General features: G+C 39.3%; 1 protein-coding gene across 2 annotated transcripts in view; it reads left to right on the top strand.

The window, feature by feature from the left end:
* The window catches only part of ZDHHC3 (zinc finger DHHC-type palmitoyltransferase 3), a 34,909-nt gene extending 19,934 nt beyond the window's left edge, over window positions 1-14,975 (top strand). For both annotated transcript variants that reach the window (XM_067561605.1, XM_067561604.1), the window contains 4 exons: window positions 3,984-4,080; window positions 5,995-6,076; window positions 10,639-10,769; window positions 13,296-14,975. In XM_067561605.1, the coding sequence (XP_067417706.1) occupies window positions 3,984-4,080; window positions 5,995-6,076; window positions 10,639-10,769; window positions 13,296-13,454 (469 nt within the window). In that variant the 3' untranslated portion in view covers window positions 13,455-14,975. The remainder of the gene's footprint in view (window positions 1-3,983; window positions 4,081-5,994; window positions 6,077-10,638; window positions 10,770-13,295) is intronic.
* The last annotated feature ends 1,376 nt before the right edge of the window (window positions 14,976-16,351 follow it).

Raw genomic sequence — 16,351 nt, 5'->3', positions numbered from 1 at the left:
TCACAGTCAGGTTACTTGTCCATGATGAGTGTGAAGTTTAAAAAGCATAAAAATACCTAACTATTTTAAACCACTTTCTCACAATTATAGAATATAACATTAGTGAAGAGAAAATATTGTTTCATGTTTTCTGGGAGAGTGGTTCCCTACAGGGAAGGCTCTTGTACATAGCTCAACTGTGAGTGCATGAAAGTTATAGTTGCAGTTATCAGAAGCAAGATTGCAGATAGTTGGGCTGGCGCTTATTGTATTAAATCTTACTTTGCTAGTCTGTCTTTCTGTTGTCAGGATACATAATCAGTGATGTACAATATGGATAAGTGGGAATGAAACAGGAAGAGAAATGGGTGGAAGAGAAAGTGAACTGAGAGAGACAGAGACCCAAAGAGGACATATAAATAAAAAGTCATAGCAGTCAGAAATCAAAATGTGTGTTAAGTCCATAAAAAGTGGCATATCTCAAAATACTAGTGTCTTCATTCACAGACCTGATGGCATTTGTGACTTTGGCTTTAATTAGCTCATTTTATTACTACTAAATTAAAAACTTGCTGAAAATACAGTTAATATAATTTCAGATTTCCATATTTTGATTTACAAAGGACAGACCAAAATTATGGACCTTAAAAGAGGGGTTCATGTGGTGGGCGGTTTGGGGATTTATTTTCCCACTTTCCCTCTCACTTTTTGATAAGACAAACTTTCTTGGGGTAGCTATTCACAATGAGCTTTTAGTATGAAAACAGTTATTAAGCTCACTAATTTCTGTTGATTCTTCTCTGTTTTAGTATAAAATAAAAAACTTGTTTCAGTAAGTAGTTGTGGTCTGTGCGTACTTCATCATCCCTCCTGGCCCCCTAACCTAGTGCATTCCTAGAGGATTTGCCTCAATGGACTACAGTTACTGTCACTCTGGAGGGTGTGGCTGCTTTGGGGAGCCATCATCTGTCTTTTTATATTTGGGGGATCTATAGCGATCATCAACAACAACCTTCTTCTGCTACCCATCCTTTTCACAATGTAAGTTAAATGAGTTTTGTTGTCTGAGCTCTAGTAAGTAAATGATTGCAATCCCAACAAGTTACTGATCCAATTTAAACAAGATGGTGTCTGTCATTATTGCTGATGTAAATCTTTTCTGACATCTCTTCCATTATGAATGACATTGTGTATCTAAAATGTGATCTCAGTGGCCTGCAGTGCAGGTAAATGAAAACTAACTCTTACTGAGGAAAAGTCCTTTCATGTCCCTCTCCATATGCTTTAAGAAGGTATTAAAGAGTTTAATGTTCTCAGCCCCTCTCCAATGCCCATTGAGGTCCATGGGAGTCCTTTCAGATAAATACATGCATTATTCCCTGTTGTTCTGTGTGTGGGTGTTTCACATAGCAGGATCATACACATGCAAAGCAGAGGGTGTTGGTTGCCATGAGCATGAGATCCTGCGCCAGTGTGAGGCAGCTGCACCCAACTAATTGCTCCTTCTGGCCTTGCTCCTGGGAAGGAAGCAGGGTGATCCCTATTAACCTTTTGGCTCTGTCTCTGCCATCTAGCCCCTTCAAAGAGTCTGAAGGTGGAGGGTCTTTGCTGCTTCCCACTCCCTGCCTTATCCTGCTCTCAGCTCCTGCAAGTTAGTGCGGCCCCATCTGTCCTTTCACTTTGTCCCTCCATTGGTCTCTGCAGGTGATGTCATAACTCCCACCCCTTGCTGCCTCCCATCCCTACTCATGACTCCTGTGTGGGCTATTCTCTCTCTCCCCTCTTGTCCTGGCTGCTCCATGTCATCCCTCTCAGGCTTCTTCCCTCTCCTCTCAGTTAGTGTCTCCTGGCTTCCCCCCTGAATGCTGCAGAGAGTAGGTGGTAGGTACCTACGTCCCAGCTAGTTATCTTCTCTATCTCCAAGATCTTGTGGAGTAGCCTGGGGAAAGGACACCCATTACTACTGTGGTATATGCCCTCTGGCTCATAAAGGGACCCAAGGGGTAATGAAGAGGATGACTTGCTCCCTCGCTAAGCCTCCTGGTACTCCCTAGTTGTGTGAAGGGGTGTAGGGAATGAAAGAGACTTCCCTTACTCTACTTGTGTACTCCTGCACCCACATGGGAGTTCATTGATGAAGCACTGCTGGCCCATGCCCTGTGCCCTACCTCTGGCTTTTACCGCTTTCTTGCCCTCCGCAGAGGTTTGGGGAGTAAAAAATAGTCTTGCTTGGGCTGATAGCCAGGGGTCTAGGAAAGAGGAGATGCTTTCTGGTCCTAGACGTATACACAGTACAGTCTTTTGCAGAGATGGGAAGAATGTGCATGTGAGTTACCCACAGAGTAGTGCATGAGTTAGGATGTGAAACTGACTATCAAAAAGACAATAAAACTGATTATGCCCAAAGGTGCTGACACATGCACACAGATAATAAACTGAAGGAAAAAGGATTTTTTTCCTGTCTTTCAGTAATAGTCACCTTAGGTGTTGTGTGTTGCCATAGGGACAATTTTCAAGCAGCTAATTTTATTTTTAAGTTAGTGTGCCCTTTTAAATACCTGTGATTTTAAAATCACAATAACTTTAAGCTTCTTCCTGTAATACAAAGCTGCTTATGTTAGTGACTATTGAATCTGGGGCAAATACTGACTTTGTCTGCTTGAGGGGAAAAATATCTTAGGTCCCAATCCTGCATTGATAACAGAAGTGTGCCTGCACCGTCTAACATCCAAAATCAGGGTCTTAGTTGCTTATTTGTATATTGGGAATACTACTGCTTGCCTTTGAGGACTACTTCCTTCCAGGTTCCGTAATAAACATCCCTATTTTGAAATAGCTGGGTGTTACTATTTGTTAGTATGTGCTCACAAGAACACGTTTATTTTTTGATTGTCATTGTGTTCTTGTAATTAGTTTCTTTAAGTGCTTGAGCTTTTTCTTCAAGATCAAAACAGTTTAACTTAATGATAAGAAAAATATAATAAGCAGAATCTTTGATTTCTCTATTTAAATCCTGCTAGAGTTGTTGTGAAACCACATTTTCCTGATTTTTTCATATTTGATTTTCATACTTGTTTGTGCATTTTAGTGCTTTCTTCACTGCCTTATCGTATGATAGAAGAGCAAAAAGCCTTCTCTTACGATATTAGCTGGGGATTTAAAATGTGCAGTGAAACAGCAGTGACTAGTTAGCTAAGAGAGACTAACATTAAAATTAATTAAGCATCTTGTGATTGTTTGACTCTTAAGCACAATATGCATTTGCAGGACTTCCAATTTTTAGACTTTATAATTAGAATTGTCATGCACACTTTAGTACCTCTAACCACTTTTGCTAAGTGCTTAAAATCTAATATTTTAATTGTGCTGAAAGTGCCTCAGTGGCTCCAATTGGTAAATTAATCTAGTGCCTAATAGACTTCCTTGTCAGGGATTTTTCCAAAAAATTAATTTGAATTTTCCATCTCTTCAAAATAAATAAATAAAGCTCCTGTCAGTGAGTGAATTTAATAAATAGGTAAAATTTCAGTAATCTGTTACAAAGGCTGTTCCGAGAGGTTGATCCATTGCTGTATCCTGTGAGTGCTTTTATTTTTTATTCCACTACCTTAAAATTCTTACAGAGCCAGGATGTCAAACCTAGATTAAATCAATTTCATTTCATTTGGTTAAGTATAATGTTCCATCTCTGTATAGTAGTGGAACCATTAATCATAATGTTACATTGTTATGATTTGAAATTTACTTTTTGTACAATTGCAATTTGGGACAATAGGATAATTGACAATTTTGACCAGAAGTAGCCAAATTAGCAAATGGGTACATAGATGTGTGTGGGGTGAGAGGTCGTTGAGTATGTGTGAGAGAGAGAGACACACACACAATTTGAACCTGAATATATTTAATTGAGTTTCTCCTTTATCCCTCCACGTGCCCAATTTTCTTTGTACTCTTGCTTTATTTCTTCAAACCACACACTATAAAAATGTTGTTCTTTATTTCAGTGTTTGCAAGAGGTGTATTCGGAAAATGGATCATCACTGTCCATGGGTTAATAACTGTGTAGGAGAGAATAACCAGAAGTACTTCGTACTGTTTACAGTAAGTTGTTTATTGAGTACATTTTTCTGTTCATCCAGAGACAATGAAATTCCAAGTATGACCTGTTAAACAGCTGTGAAGATACATTTTTTTTTATTTTTAGTAGAACCAAACTGGGAAATATATTGCAAATTAGCAAAATTAAATAATTTAGTGAGCAAATGTAATAAAGAGCAGGAATAAATCATCACAAAATGTACTTTGCCATTTACTTTGTCACTTATGTAGTTTTAGTTGGTATGATTCATAATGTAGCAGTAAATGTACTTTAAAAAATACTCCATAGTAAGGAAGTCTCAATCACAGCCCAAAAAATCTGATTTTTGGAGTTCAGGTACATGACGAGGGTCCTAGGTGCTACAGTAATACAAATAATAATATCGTGCCTCACTATAGCATCTGCAAGAATGGAGAGAAACCTCCATTTTTTAGGGAGGATTACCAGAGTTCTACTTGTAAATTGGTAATGTTAGCACTCAAAAATCAGGCAGAAATGTTTCCAATTTTCTTACTGTGTGCTATATCTACTGTATCTAGAACAGAAGTATGAGAGTGCAAACTTAACTACCATATTTTCCATTTAAACAGTGAAATCTGGGCTCTATTGAAGTCCAATGACAAAACTCCCAGGATTTCACCCAAAAAATTCATGTCAAGAGAATATTAAGGCTGCACTATTGACTCTTAGTGTTGTCCCATTTTATCAGTAATTTTTCATGGTAAGTCTCTGGGTGGAAGATGGTCTATTATGATATTAGGAAACAGGTGCAAGTCTTCAGTCAGGCTTGAAATAAGAATTGAGAATTAGTGAATGAACCCCTTAATTTGCTTTTTAAGGTATGGAGTATTGTGATATTGCTAGAGGCAGAGCTAGTCAACTTTCTTTTTGAGGAGCAATACCTAGTTTAGTTGGGAAAAGAGAAAAATATTTACTCCAGGTACTTTTCCATAGGACTAGTCTCTCCTCCATCTGATTACGCCTTTACTAACTATCTTAAGGAGGAATGGGAGATGTAAATGAATTTCTTCTTTCAATAACCAGATCAGAATGCCATTCCTAGCTGTTTCATCCTGAATGTGGGAACTTAGATTTCAGTTTCAGCTAAATTTGATATGTCTGCATTTCAAAATGGACCGTATTAAACACGTACTCTGCTTGAGGAAAAGATGAAACATAAGTCCTTCTATTAATCTCTTTTTAAATGCTCAGGAGGAGAAAGGATGGTAGCACATAAATGTATCAAGAGAAAAATACTTTTCCATTGCCTTTCACTTGTATCTCATTTGGAAGATATTACATTCCCACATCCATTGGTATTTGTCTCATTTTGTACCACTACAATGAAAACCTTCCTACATATATGTGTGTATGTTGTAAGTGATGGGGATAGCAATGCCTATAGTTAACAATTTAATGGTGAAATATATTTATTTATTTTTTAAATTTCAGTGAAAATGGTTCAGATATTTTTCAGAAGGAAATTGAGGAAAAACACATTTTGCCCATCGGGTAAAACAACCAACCAACTTACAACTGTTACATTGAAAAGCCCTAGCACCTTCATGCTTTGGAACAGCGATTTGAAATTTGGCAGTGTTGTCCTGGTATCAGGGATGTGCCTTTTGCTGTCCTCCTAAAAATCCACTCAAATTTGGCCAAATTATGAGCCTCTGAAAATCTAATTTTGCAGATCATCAGTAGAGATGGGAGAGCTCCTGTCGGCTTAGAGCGTCTCCACCACAAGCATTACCGCGGTGTAACTGCATCGATGCTGCTGTAGTGTAGATGTAGCCTAATTTTTGAGTGCTCGACTTTGCAGCCTTAACATTTTTAATGATGTTTATTTGGACATGTATGTATAAGCCGCTTTTACAGCAATGCTTCATAAATATTTTAAATACATTGTGTTTCAGATGTATATAGCACTAATTTCCATGCATGCCCTAATCATGGTGGGATTTCACTTCCTGTATTGCTTTGAAGAAGACTGGACAAGTGAGTATGACAAAGTATTCCTTTCAAGTACCAGATTAACCTGTAGAGAAAGCATTGTGATATAATTTAGGGGAAGGGCAACATTTTTACTGCTAATTGCAAGAGAATGCTGTTAATGTTATGAGCTACTTTTTATTTTTGTGACCATTCCTGGGGTTTTAAATTTCCACCTGTACTATTAGGAATTTTCTGTCCTGAAGGGTTAAGTCCTGTTTAAACATACTCCACATGTAACCTGGAGAACAGATGGAATGTTAAGGCTCCATGTCAGTACATAGGAAAAGATTAGCGTGTAGATGAATGTTACTGATATTTCCTGCAGGTTAAAGTGCTCTTTTTAAATCAGATCATGGAAACCAGCCTTGCAAAACTATTGAGAAAACTGATCAGCTCAGATACCAAAATGTACTCTCACATGTTCAAACAACTCCCGTGCCCTCCTAAAATCTCTCAAAACAAAACAAAAAACGCCTCATGCTGGAAAAGTCAATTGGTAGAATTCTACAAAGCTGCTTTAGAGCAGTGTTTCTCAACCTTTTAAGTAGCAAGTACCCCCTAACTTCCAAAAATTTTAATAAGTACCCCAACACTCAATTTTCCACTCTGAGAAATACAATCTTTTCCCCCTTTACCGCTGGATGACTGTATTTCTCGTAAAGCAGGAGAGTTCTGAGTTCTGCAGTGCTATGTGGCTGTGGCAGATCACAAAACCCCCTGTTGTTTCTCCCATCCTTCCTCCTCCCCTTCCTCCATATAGGAGCCAAGGTCAACGCCAGCCAAACACTATGGCCTGATGGTGGGTTCACATGGTGTTCCCCTCACAGAGGTGGGAACTTGTGAGGTATGAGCAGGCACTAGCGGCCTAGAGTGGATAGCAGCGCTCCCCAAGGCTGTCCCTATGTGGGTGCGGGCCTAGGGCAAATCACACTGTGTGGGCCCCTCTTAACATTTTTATACTGGTAAATCTGGGGCTGTCATAGCTGTAAATTTCACTGCTCTGCTAGAGCAGTGAAATTGATAAGTAAACCTGCGGACTCTGGCTCCAGAACTGGGCAAGCCGCTGGGCTCTCCACCTGGCTTTCTGGGCACCGGGCTTTGAGTCGGGGAGGGGAGTTGCCAGCCCAAGAGGAGGGTGACTGCCACTCAATCCAAGCTGGGTGGAGGAGACTTCCGCGCAGGCTGGGACCCAGGGATGTGGGCAGGCAGCTGCTGCCCATCTTCAAGCCAGGGCATGGGAGGCTGCCCCTCAGCTCAGAGCTGGGGCGCAGGTGGCAGCCACCCAGCTGTGAGCCCAGCTTGCAAGGTGAAGGAGGCTGCTGCTGGGCTCCCACCTGGGAGCTGCTGTCCGGTGTCCCAAGAAGCCGGCGGCTGCTGCCTTCCTCCCAGCTGAGAGCTGGGACCGGGCAGGAAGTGGGCAGCTGCTGCCTGGCTTCCCTAGAAGTCGGCAGCTGCCGCTCACCTCCCTTCACTGGGTTTTTCGCCGCGTACCCCCTGCCTGTGTCTCACGTACCCCTGGGGGTACGTGTACCACAGGTTGAGAAACTATGCTTTAGACCATCAGGTTTAATCCACAGGGGTTAGGTGGATTGATTGAAAAATCCATTTTTCTAATACCAAATAGAAAAGTTTACCTTGGAGGGACATGGGTCTATGGGTGTGGGTGGGTGGGTATGTGCCTGCAGGAGGATAAGCCTCAGTTCTTGCAGAATTTAAGCTTTCACTTTAAAATAATTATGATTTTAGCTATTAGAAATGTGAGGAAAACATTACCGATGTGAACTAATACATTGCCAGCCTGCAGCTCATAACTTTGCCAGGGAGGCACAGAGTTGATGATAAAATCTGGAGCTGCTCACAGTGGGCAGAAGAAGGCTGTGAGAGAGGTTAAAATAAAGGAGGTTTCCTTTCCCTTTCCCTTTCCAAAATAGTTGGGCTCCAGAGAGGTAATGAAGAGCGAGCCCTTTCTCTTTATCAAGTATGGAATCCCTGAGCAGGAATCAGAGGCAAGACCCTGGTTGAAGGCGGCTGGGAGGTGCATCTGAGCTTCTGTTGTTACTGCTGGCCCTGAATCCTATTGATATTAGCCTTTTTTGCAACTGTGTCACATTATTGACTCATTCAATCTGTGATCCACTGTCGCCTCCAGCTCCTTTTCAGCAGTACTACCACCTTGCCAGTTACTCCCCATTTTATAATTGTGCATTTGATTTTTCCTTTCTAAGTGAAGTACTTTGCACTTATGTTTATTGAATTTCATCTTGTTGAATTCAGACCAATTCTCCAATTTGTCAAGGTTGTTATGAATTCTAATCCTGTTCGTGAAAGTGTTTGCAACCCCTCCCAGCTTCGTATCTTCCACAAACGTTATGCATGTATACTCCTATGTTATCCAGGTCATTAATGAAAATATTGACCAATACCAGACCCGAGACTGATACCTGTTGGATCCCACTAGATATGTCCTCTCAGTTTAACATCAAACCATAGATAACTACTTTTTGAATATGGTGTCTCAACCAGTTTTGCACCCATCTTTATAGTAATTTAATCTAGACCACATTTCCCTAGTTTGCTTAGGAGAATGTCATATGGGACTGTGTCAAAGCCTTACTAAAATCAGGATATCATGTCTACAACTTCCTCTCCTCCATTAGACCAGTAACCCTATCAAAGAAGGAAATTTAGGTTGTTTGGCATGATTTGTTCTTGTCAAGTCTATGCTGGCTATTTCTTTTAACCCTGTTATCCTCCAGGTGTTTACAAATTGATAATTTTATTGTTTGTTTAGTATCTTTCCAGGTAGCAAAGTTAGGCTGACTGGTCTATAATTCCCCAGGTCCTCATTTGTTCCCCTTTTAAAGATAGGTACTATGTTTGCTCTTCTCCAGTCCTCTGGGACCTCACCCAGCCTCCATGAGCTCTCAAAGATAATTGCTAATGGTTCCAAGATTGCATCAGCTAGTTCCTTAAATATGCTAGGATGAACTTAATCAGGTCCTGCTGACTTGAATACAACTAACTTGTCTAAATATTCTTTAACCTTTTCTTTCCCTATTTGGCTTGCATTCCTTCTCTGGTTATTAGTATTAATTGTGTTGAGTATCTGGTCATCATTGCCCTTTTTAATGACAACTGAAGCAAAATAGGCGTTAAACACCTCCACCTTCCTGATGTCATCAGTTATTAGCTCTCCTTCCCTACTAAATAGAAGACCTACACTTTCCTTCATTTTTCTCTTGCTGCTAATGTATTTAAAGAACCTCTTCTTTACTGCCTTTTACGTCCCTCACTAAATGTAACTCACTTTGTGCTTAGACTTTCTGATTTTGTCCCTACGTACTTGTGCTGTTCTTTTGTACTTGTGGCATTGGCCTCTAGAGGAGTCATGTTAAGATATCTTAAACAGGGCAAAACTGCAAAGAGTGGGGCAGGCAGACCCCCAGTGCTGGTGGTTTTTCTTCCATAAGATATACCAAGCCAGCAACAAAAGTAAACTTCTGATCACCTCATTGGTTATTCAGAAGATAAAAATACAGTTCCCTTAAAGCCATCCAGCCCTCTGGCTTCTAACCAGACAGCCATGTCAAATATGATCGGGATTTCTGAAAATCTTTAACCATCATGTGTAAAAATAGTTCTACCAATCCCAAAGGAGTGGACACATTACCAAATAGGTCAATGAATATTTCAGAGCTTACCCAAACACATGCTTAAAGCCAATGCTTATTAATTAAACTAATTTTTTTTTTAAAAAAGAGTGTGTGGATTGGTTGAAAGATCATATACATAAGATGAGGTGAACAGGTGTATATATTCTTGATGTGTAAGGCAGCTCCCCTTCCCTTTTTGTCCTTCCTGAACAAGCTATATCCCTCTATACCAATATTCCAGTCATGAGATTTTCACAGCTACCCTTTCAAACCCTATGCAGTGACATTACAATATATAGAGACCTTATGGAAAAAGGGAATGGGTTTGAGAGAACCAAGATTATATAGCCCTTCTCTGTTTTCAAAAGTCAGTTATGAAAAGAACATGCTATTCTTTTCATAATGGGCAATTGGTGCTACAGAAGTCAACTTCTCTGGTTTCCCCTGTCCCCCAAACATCAGCTTGAGGTACCCCTTCCTAATGGACTTCATCCTAGAGAAAATTAGTAAATAAATAAATAAAAATCTACAAATAGAATGTGCAAGACGTGGGGTCCAGGTTAGAGCACTGGCGGGATGCTTAATTGGAAAAGAAAATTGCATGCCATACATAGCACAGCACAAGTTTCTTTTTCTTCCAACCAATAGTACGAAATTATTTCAATATCCCACTTCCTTGGGAATCTCATGCCCTCTCTATGGGTCCCTGGTTATGGCAGTCATGTCAGTTTCTTATTTTGATATGAGCATTTTGCTTGAACCGTTGAGAATTGAGATAATCTGATATGTAACCTCAATGGCAGAATTTGCTGCTTAATAACAAATATTTGTAGTTATGTAGCTTTACCTGTGGGCTTTGTTCCCTAGTTCGTTCTTTTCGCGTATTCATTGTTTTGTCATATGTTTTCACAGAATGCAGCTCCTTCTCTCCACCAACTACTGTGATCCTTCTTATCCTCTTGTGTTTTGAAGCTCTCCTGTTTCTCATCTTCACATCTGTAATGTTTGGTACCCAGGTACACTCTATCTGCACCGATGAAACGGTGAGTGTTCAGTGGTCTTGTATTTCCTCGCTCACAGTTGTAAGAGCTGTGAAATGTCATGTGGTTCTGCTTCGCTGCTCCAGCATGTGTTGGATCCTTTGAGGCTGATACAAAACAAACTCAACCTGCACAGTGGCTGAGTGCACTTCTAGATGACTAGCATAAGAAGTTGGGTAGTGTGAGGATTTTGCAACTACAGCACCAGTGAATGATATTTTTATCTTAACAAGCATAAGTAGCTGGGATTACTCTGTGGAGAGTTTCACCCCAGTGGAATGGAGAATTTTACACAACATACTCCCTCGGGAGTGCTTGCTGCTAAGGAATCATTAAAGATTTCAGTGTGTAGTACCAAATGTTACTGTTTACAGCTTCAAGTACTGAAAAGCAAAGATGAGGCCAGTGAGGTGGAAAAAAAGAGTGGTGTTTTGTAAATTTCCAGTTTACTTAATCAGGAGCTCTTTGCAGCTACAGAGAAATTCAGTAATACATGCTATGCTCCACAGCCAGGAAAGCTATCCATGATGCTAAGGCAACAATATGGAGGCTATCCAGAACCGTAGAGTCCCTTGTTCAGCACTGCATCCTGCCCTCTTCTTCAAAGGAGAAGTCCCTGACTTGCAATACTACTTTTACTCTTGAGAATGGTATCAGACTTACCCTGAGCATGACTGGTGATCTGTCATAACTTAACAAAAGTCCAAGCTTTTCCCTAAGTAGCCTAATTGGGTAGGTTAGAGGAAGTTACAACCTTAAAAGGGCCACAGCTGAGTGTGTTAGCGGGCAAGTCTATGGAGAGTTTAAACAAAGTTAGACCTGGCATTCAGGAGCATGGGAGAGCAGTTTGTTTCTTATCAGCTCTTCATTCCCAGCCAGCTCTGTGACACTTGCATTCAGGTCTACTTTGTCCCAAGGAAAGCCGCAGATGTTTTCTGCTGAGTAGAGCCCTGGAGAGTATATTGCTGAACAACCGGCTCCTACCAAACTAAAATACATCCTCTTATATAAATTAACAGTGGTATCTGTGAAGTCATTATTGAATTTTCAACCAATACAGGCCAAAATTTTCAAACTTGGGTACCCAGAGTTAGGCACTTCAGTAACTGCCCTGATTTTCATAAAGGCTGGGCATCTTTAGAAATAGTCAATTACATTTGTTACATACATATGAATCTAGGTACCTCAATATAGACTTCTAAGTTTTTTTAAGTAGAGGGGAGAGCTTTCATTCTTTTAGAACTTCCTCCTATGCCACCGGTGTTACACATGATTGCCAACTTGTTAGCATCAAGGCCGTGTCTATCTGGCATGTGATTCTTAGCTTGAGGAACACTGAGACATGAAAGTCTATTAAATGTGGCCTGTTTGCTTCTTTTGCCTTGTACCTTGTCAGGGTAGGGCAGGTTTCCTCCAATGCACACTCAAGCTTGGAGAATCTTTCCTCCTCAACCCACCCTCTCACATATATCTCACAGTGGTGATTCTCCTCTGCTAGAAGAGGGCTAGATCAGTTTCTGACAGAGCATGACATTTTGCTCCCTGTGTTATCTATTAGAGATGGCATCACTAGTGAGTGGTGCAAAAGGTTTATGCCCTCTTGAAGCTGCCCATGTTGCTACTTGCACAGAACCTCCAGGACTGGGAGTTCAAGACACACACTTGTGCTGCAGTGCAGGGGATCCATGTATTGACAATAAACAGGAAGAAGATGACTTGGCAAAAAGGCCCTAAATTAAAGACTGGAACAGTCTGCCTATTACAGATAGCCAGAATCAAGGAATATCATTCTCTACTTAAAAGCAAAACCAAACAATGCATTTATAGTAACAAGAGCTGTGCGTTTAAGACCTAATTTATTTTATGGATTGCAAATATAAGGATTTTTTTAAAGTGATTGACTAAGGACTGTTTCAACTGATTGCTTGAAAGCTTATTTTTGCTCTCCCTCTAACCTTTACTAAACTAATATCCATTTTTTCTCTCCAGTCAGTATACTTGTTTAACTCTTTCTCCTTGCTGTCTGCCCATGCATGTTTTGGCAGCAGTTTTAATGGAGTGTCAAGAGACAAGTATGTTCAGTCATGCTGAACTGGGGACATTTCCTGAACTTGCATGGTGAATCTGGGAACATTATAGGGATTATCTTGGGTTTTTTTGTCTGCAAATTTATAATGCGTTCATATAAAACTTTCCCATATCCAACTCTGGCGCATGTAATGCTTTCAGCCAATAAAAGTACATGTTGTATATATATTTTAAAATTGACATGTGACAAACGTAGGGTTTTTTTTTTAAAGGTTTGAGCATATTTCTAAACATGATCAAACATAGCAATAATTTTCTTTCCCAAGGAATATTTTCTATCCTTTTTTTAAATTTTTTTTTTAAAAGGAAAGGATCTATATAGGTAAATTTGTGTTTTCTTACTCCATCCATGTGATGAGAGGTAATTGAGAGATCCTTTTCCTGAAATCAGAACCGCAGCAATGAAGTGCTTTACTGAAAGTGTGATATTTCTGTTTTCAGGGGATAGAACAATTGAAAAAGGAAGAGAGAAGATGGGCTAAAAAAACAAAATGGATGAACATGAAAGCAGTATTTGGCCATCCGTTCTCTATAGCATGGCTTAGCCCATTCGCTACTCCAGACCAAGGAAAAGCAGACCCATACCAGTATGTGGTCTGAAGAATTCTTGACCAGAATTTCCACTAAAATAAAACCACATTTCAGCACTACTGTTATATAATTTTTACATGAATGTTTAAAACAAAACGCAAAACAGAAACTCTTTTTATGTCTTTTAAAGGCTGTTAATTGCAGAGAAAAAAAAACCCCTGTATTCTGCAATTTTAAATAATTCTATGTCTCTGGTGGCTGAAGCGTCTTTTTTTTTTTTTTTTTTTTTTTTTTTAAACTTAACTTTACTGGCCTTTGTTTCTATCTGCTTTCTGTATGGCATAACTAATGTGAAGGAGATCCTCTTTCTCTGTTGTGCCTATCTCTGCTAACTGAATAACTATCACGCTGTTTCTAGACTATGAGGGTATCTGTGAATGACATGCAAGTGTCAACAGAGTGCCATCTTCCTTCATAGACATCTTTGGACCTCCTGATGGTGTGCACAACTCTGACCAGGCAATGGGTTTCTTTCATAAAAGAGGACTTTAGCTGGTACATAGACACTTTGCTTACTGAACGTTGAAAGGTGGAAGATGAGGGTGTGATGCTGTGCGAGAGCCAATTAATACTGTGATTGCATGCAGTTAGTATTTAAAACAAATGTTGCCAACAACATCCTTTTTGTTTCCAGAGACAAAATTGATTCCATCTTTTGGCATTATTTTGCCTACTCCCTCCCTTGTAATCAGGAAATGTTGCCCCTCTAGGGAAAACTTGGCAGCTTTGGTGGAAGACTTTCTGGATTAAATGCCTTACGCTTAGAGGAAAAGAGAAATTTCAATTTAAAACTCTTAGGATCATCTTGTTTGTTTGTGTGTGCCTGTCTTTGATAAATAAGCTGTTGAAGCAATGCCTACTAAACAGTGTTAACATGTAGAACATGGACAATTTGCCATACAAGCTTAGCACTGATGGTTTGTGTGGGTATACCTGAGCAATTAGTTCTCTGTTCTTAGGACTATCCCTCTTTATAACTTCATAAATACCTTCTTCTATTTATACGTATACATGTTTTAAATTGGGAAATATCAATGTTAAGGAGTATGCATGCCCACTGTCATGATTGTGTGGGTAGTAAACTGTGTGCAGCAACCAACTGACAGAGGGAGGGATAGAGGCCATTCCATCAAAACCAAAATGCAGGTAAAACTAAATCTCATGTGGCTGTAACTAATGTTTTTGTATCTGGGCAGGAATTTTATTATATTCTGGATCAGTTTGAAAAGGGACAGTTAGCATAGCTGCCAGCGGGGCCTCATCAATCAATCCTAAACAAAGGAAAAATGTAAATAAGCTGTGTCCATGGATTCCAGTATACCCTTTCTTTCCATTTTCTTAACGTACTTTTTATTTTGGAAAATGACCTATTAGGCTGAATCAAAGCCAGGGAGAGAGGGGAGGGAAATCTGGGGAGGAAAAGGCTAATGGATCTGTCTCACTTTGAAAGTAATGTGAATGCTGCATCTTTTCAATTCTGTCAATGCTTCCATATGGAAAACAAATGCAATAAAACTTTTCCAAAAATTGTTTCTGCTCTTTTCTTACTCTAAATATTTGCACAATTTGTAATGTGTCTTTAAATTTTCATCTACAGTCAAGCTGGGAGAAGCGTGTATGTTAAGTAATTTTGGTGCTCAGTTCTGAAGTTTAAAAATTAATTAATCAGTAATGCACTGTTAGTAAACCACTTTAAGCGGTTAAAAAGCTATAATTGACTGGATCCAATGGGTAAACAGACCCCATATTTTTCTCCTGCTTGCTTTAGGAGTAAATCCACAGTAGTTTGTTCATAGCATCTTAATTTGTTGTGATAGGAATGCACAGAGGATTATATGACCTCATTGCATGCTTCAGTAGGAGACTGGTGGAAGAAAGATGCCTTTTGCATGCACACGGTTCTTAAGGGACAGTTGTAGGAGTGAAAAGGCTTTTTCATTTTTCTTTATGGTCTATCTCTACTTGGAAAATTATTGTCAAATGCGTGCTTGAAAAGCCCAGAATGTGTTTATCTTTTTAATTTGAGATATGATAGGGGGTTTAATTAGTAATACTGTCTGGTTAAAAATCATGGCCCATAGCCTCAGCTGGTATAAATTGGCTGAGCCAGTTGGAGCTGTGCTGATTTACACTTCCTGAGAATCTGGCCCCGTAACATTTTAAAAACAAGTGTGTTAATCCAGATTATTAAAACTGAAAATAAAAAACAACAAATGTGTATTTTTGCTATAATAGTTTACATTTTAACATTTCTCTGACTGGCAAATTCCACTGTTTCCAGTTCCAGTTTGAATTCATGTCTGCCTTCCTCATCCATTACAGCAATTACATTTACATGGCACAATGTTGCTTACGTGTATTACTAAATGCCAGAACATTTTATTGGTCTTAAATTGGGTAAACTTTGTTTTTTCTCAAATCCAACTGTTATCAGACAATGGTTATTTTAAGGATAACTGTTGTGATTATATATAATAATTTAAATATTACGTTACTATATTAGAAAAATACACAACTTTAGTGAAATTTCAAAACAGTTTTTGGAAATACCTGTGGTTTTCCTATTTCCAGAACTGTGTATATCTGATAGTGACCAGTGGTCTATCATTTTACTGATACTTCCCTGCAGGAAGTACAATTTGATGCAGTTTTACCCCACAGGAGATGCAGCTCAGTATTTGAATGTGTGAGAGGCGGACTTACCAAGTTGTTTCAAAGTAAGTTGTGGTTTTCTTAAGTAAGATTTTAATTTTTTTTATACTTTTATTTTTGAAATTCTCCTGCCTTTCTCATGCATTCAAATGGTAAGCAGCATTTCCTGTGTTTCAATTTGAGAACTAATTTTAAATGAGTACTTGTGAATCAGTAAATTTGGAATATTACAAACTAAGCTTTATAAGGTGTTG

Source organism: Emydura macquarii, unplaced genomic scaffold (genome assembly GCF_026122565.2).
Source record: "Emydura macquarii macquarii isolate MOO-44397 ecotype Brisbane River unplaced genomic scaffold, CSIRO-AGI_Emac_v2 contig_2422, whole genome shotgun sequence".
In the NCBI taxonomy this organism is placed as follows: domain Eukaryota; kingdom Metazoa; phylum Chordata; order Testudines; family Chelidae; genus Emydura; species Emydura macquarii.
This window is presented reverse-complemented; position numbering and strand designations above follow the sequence as displayed.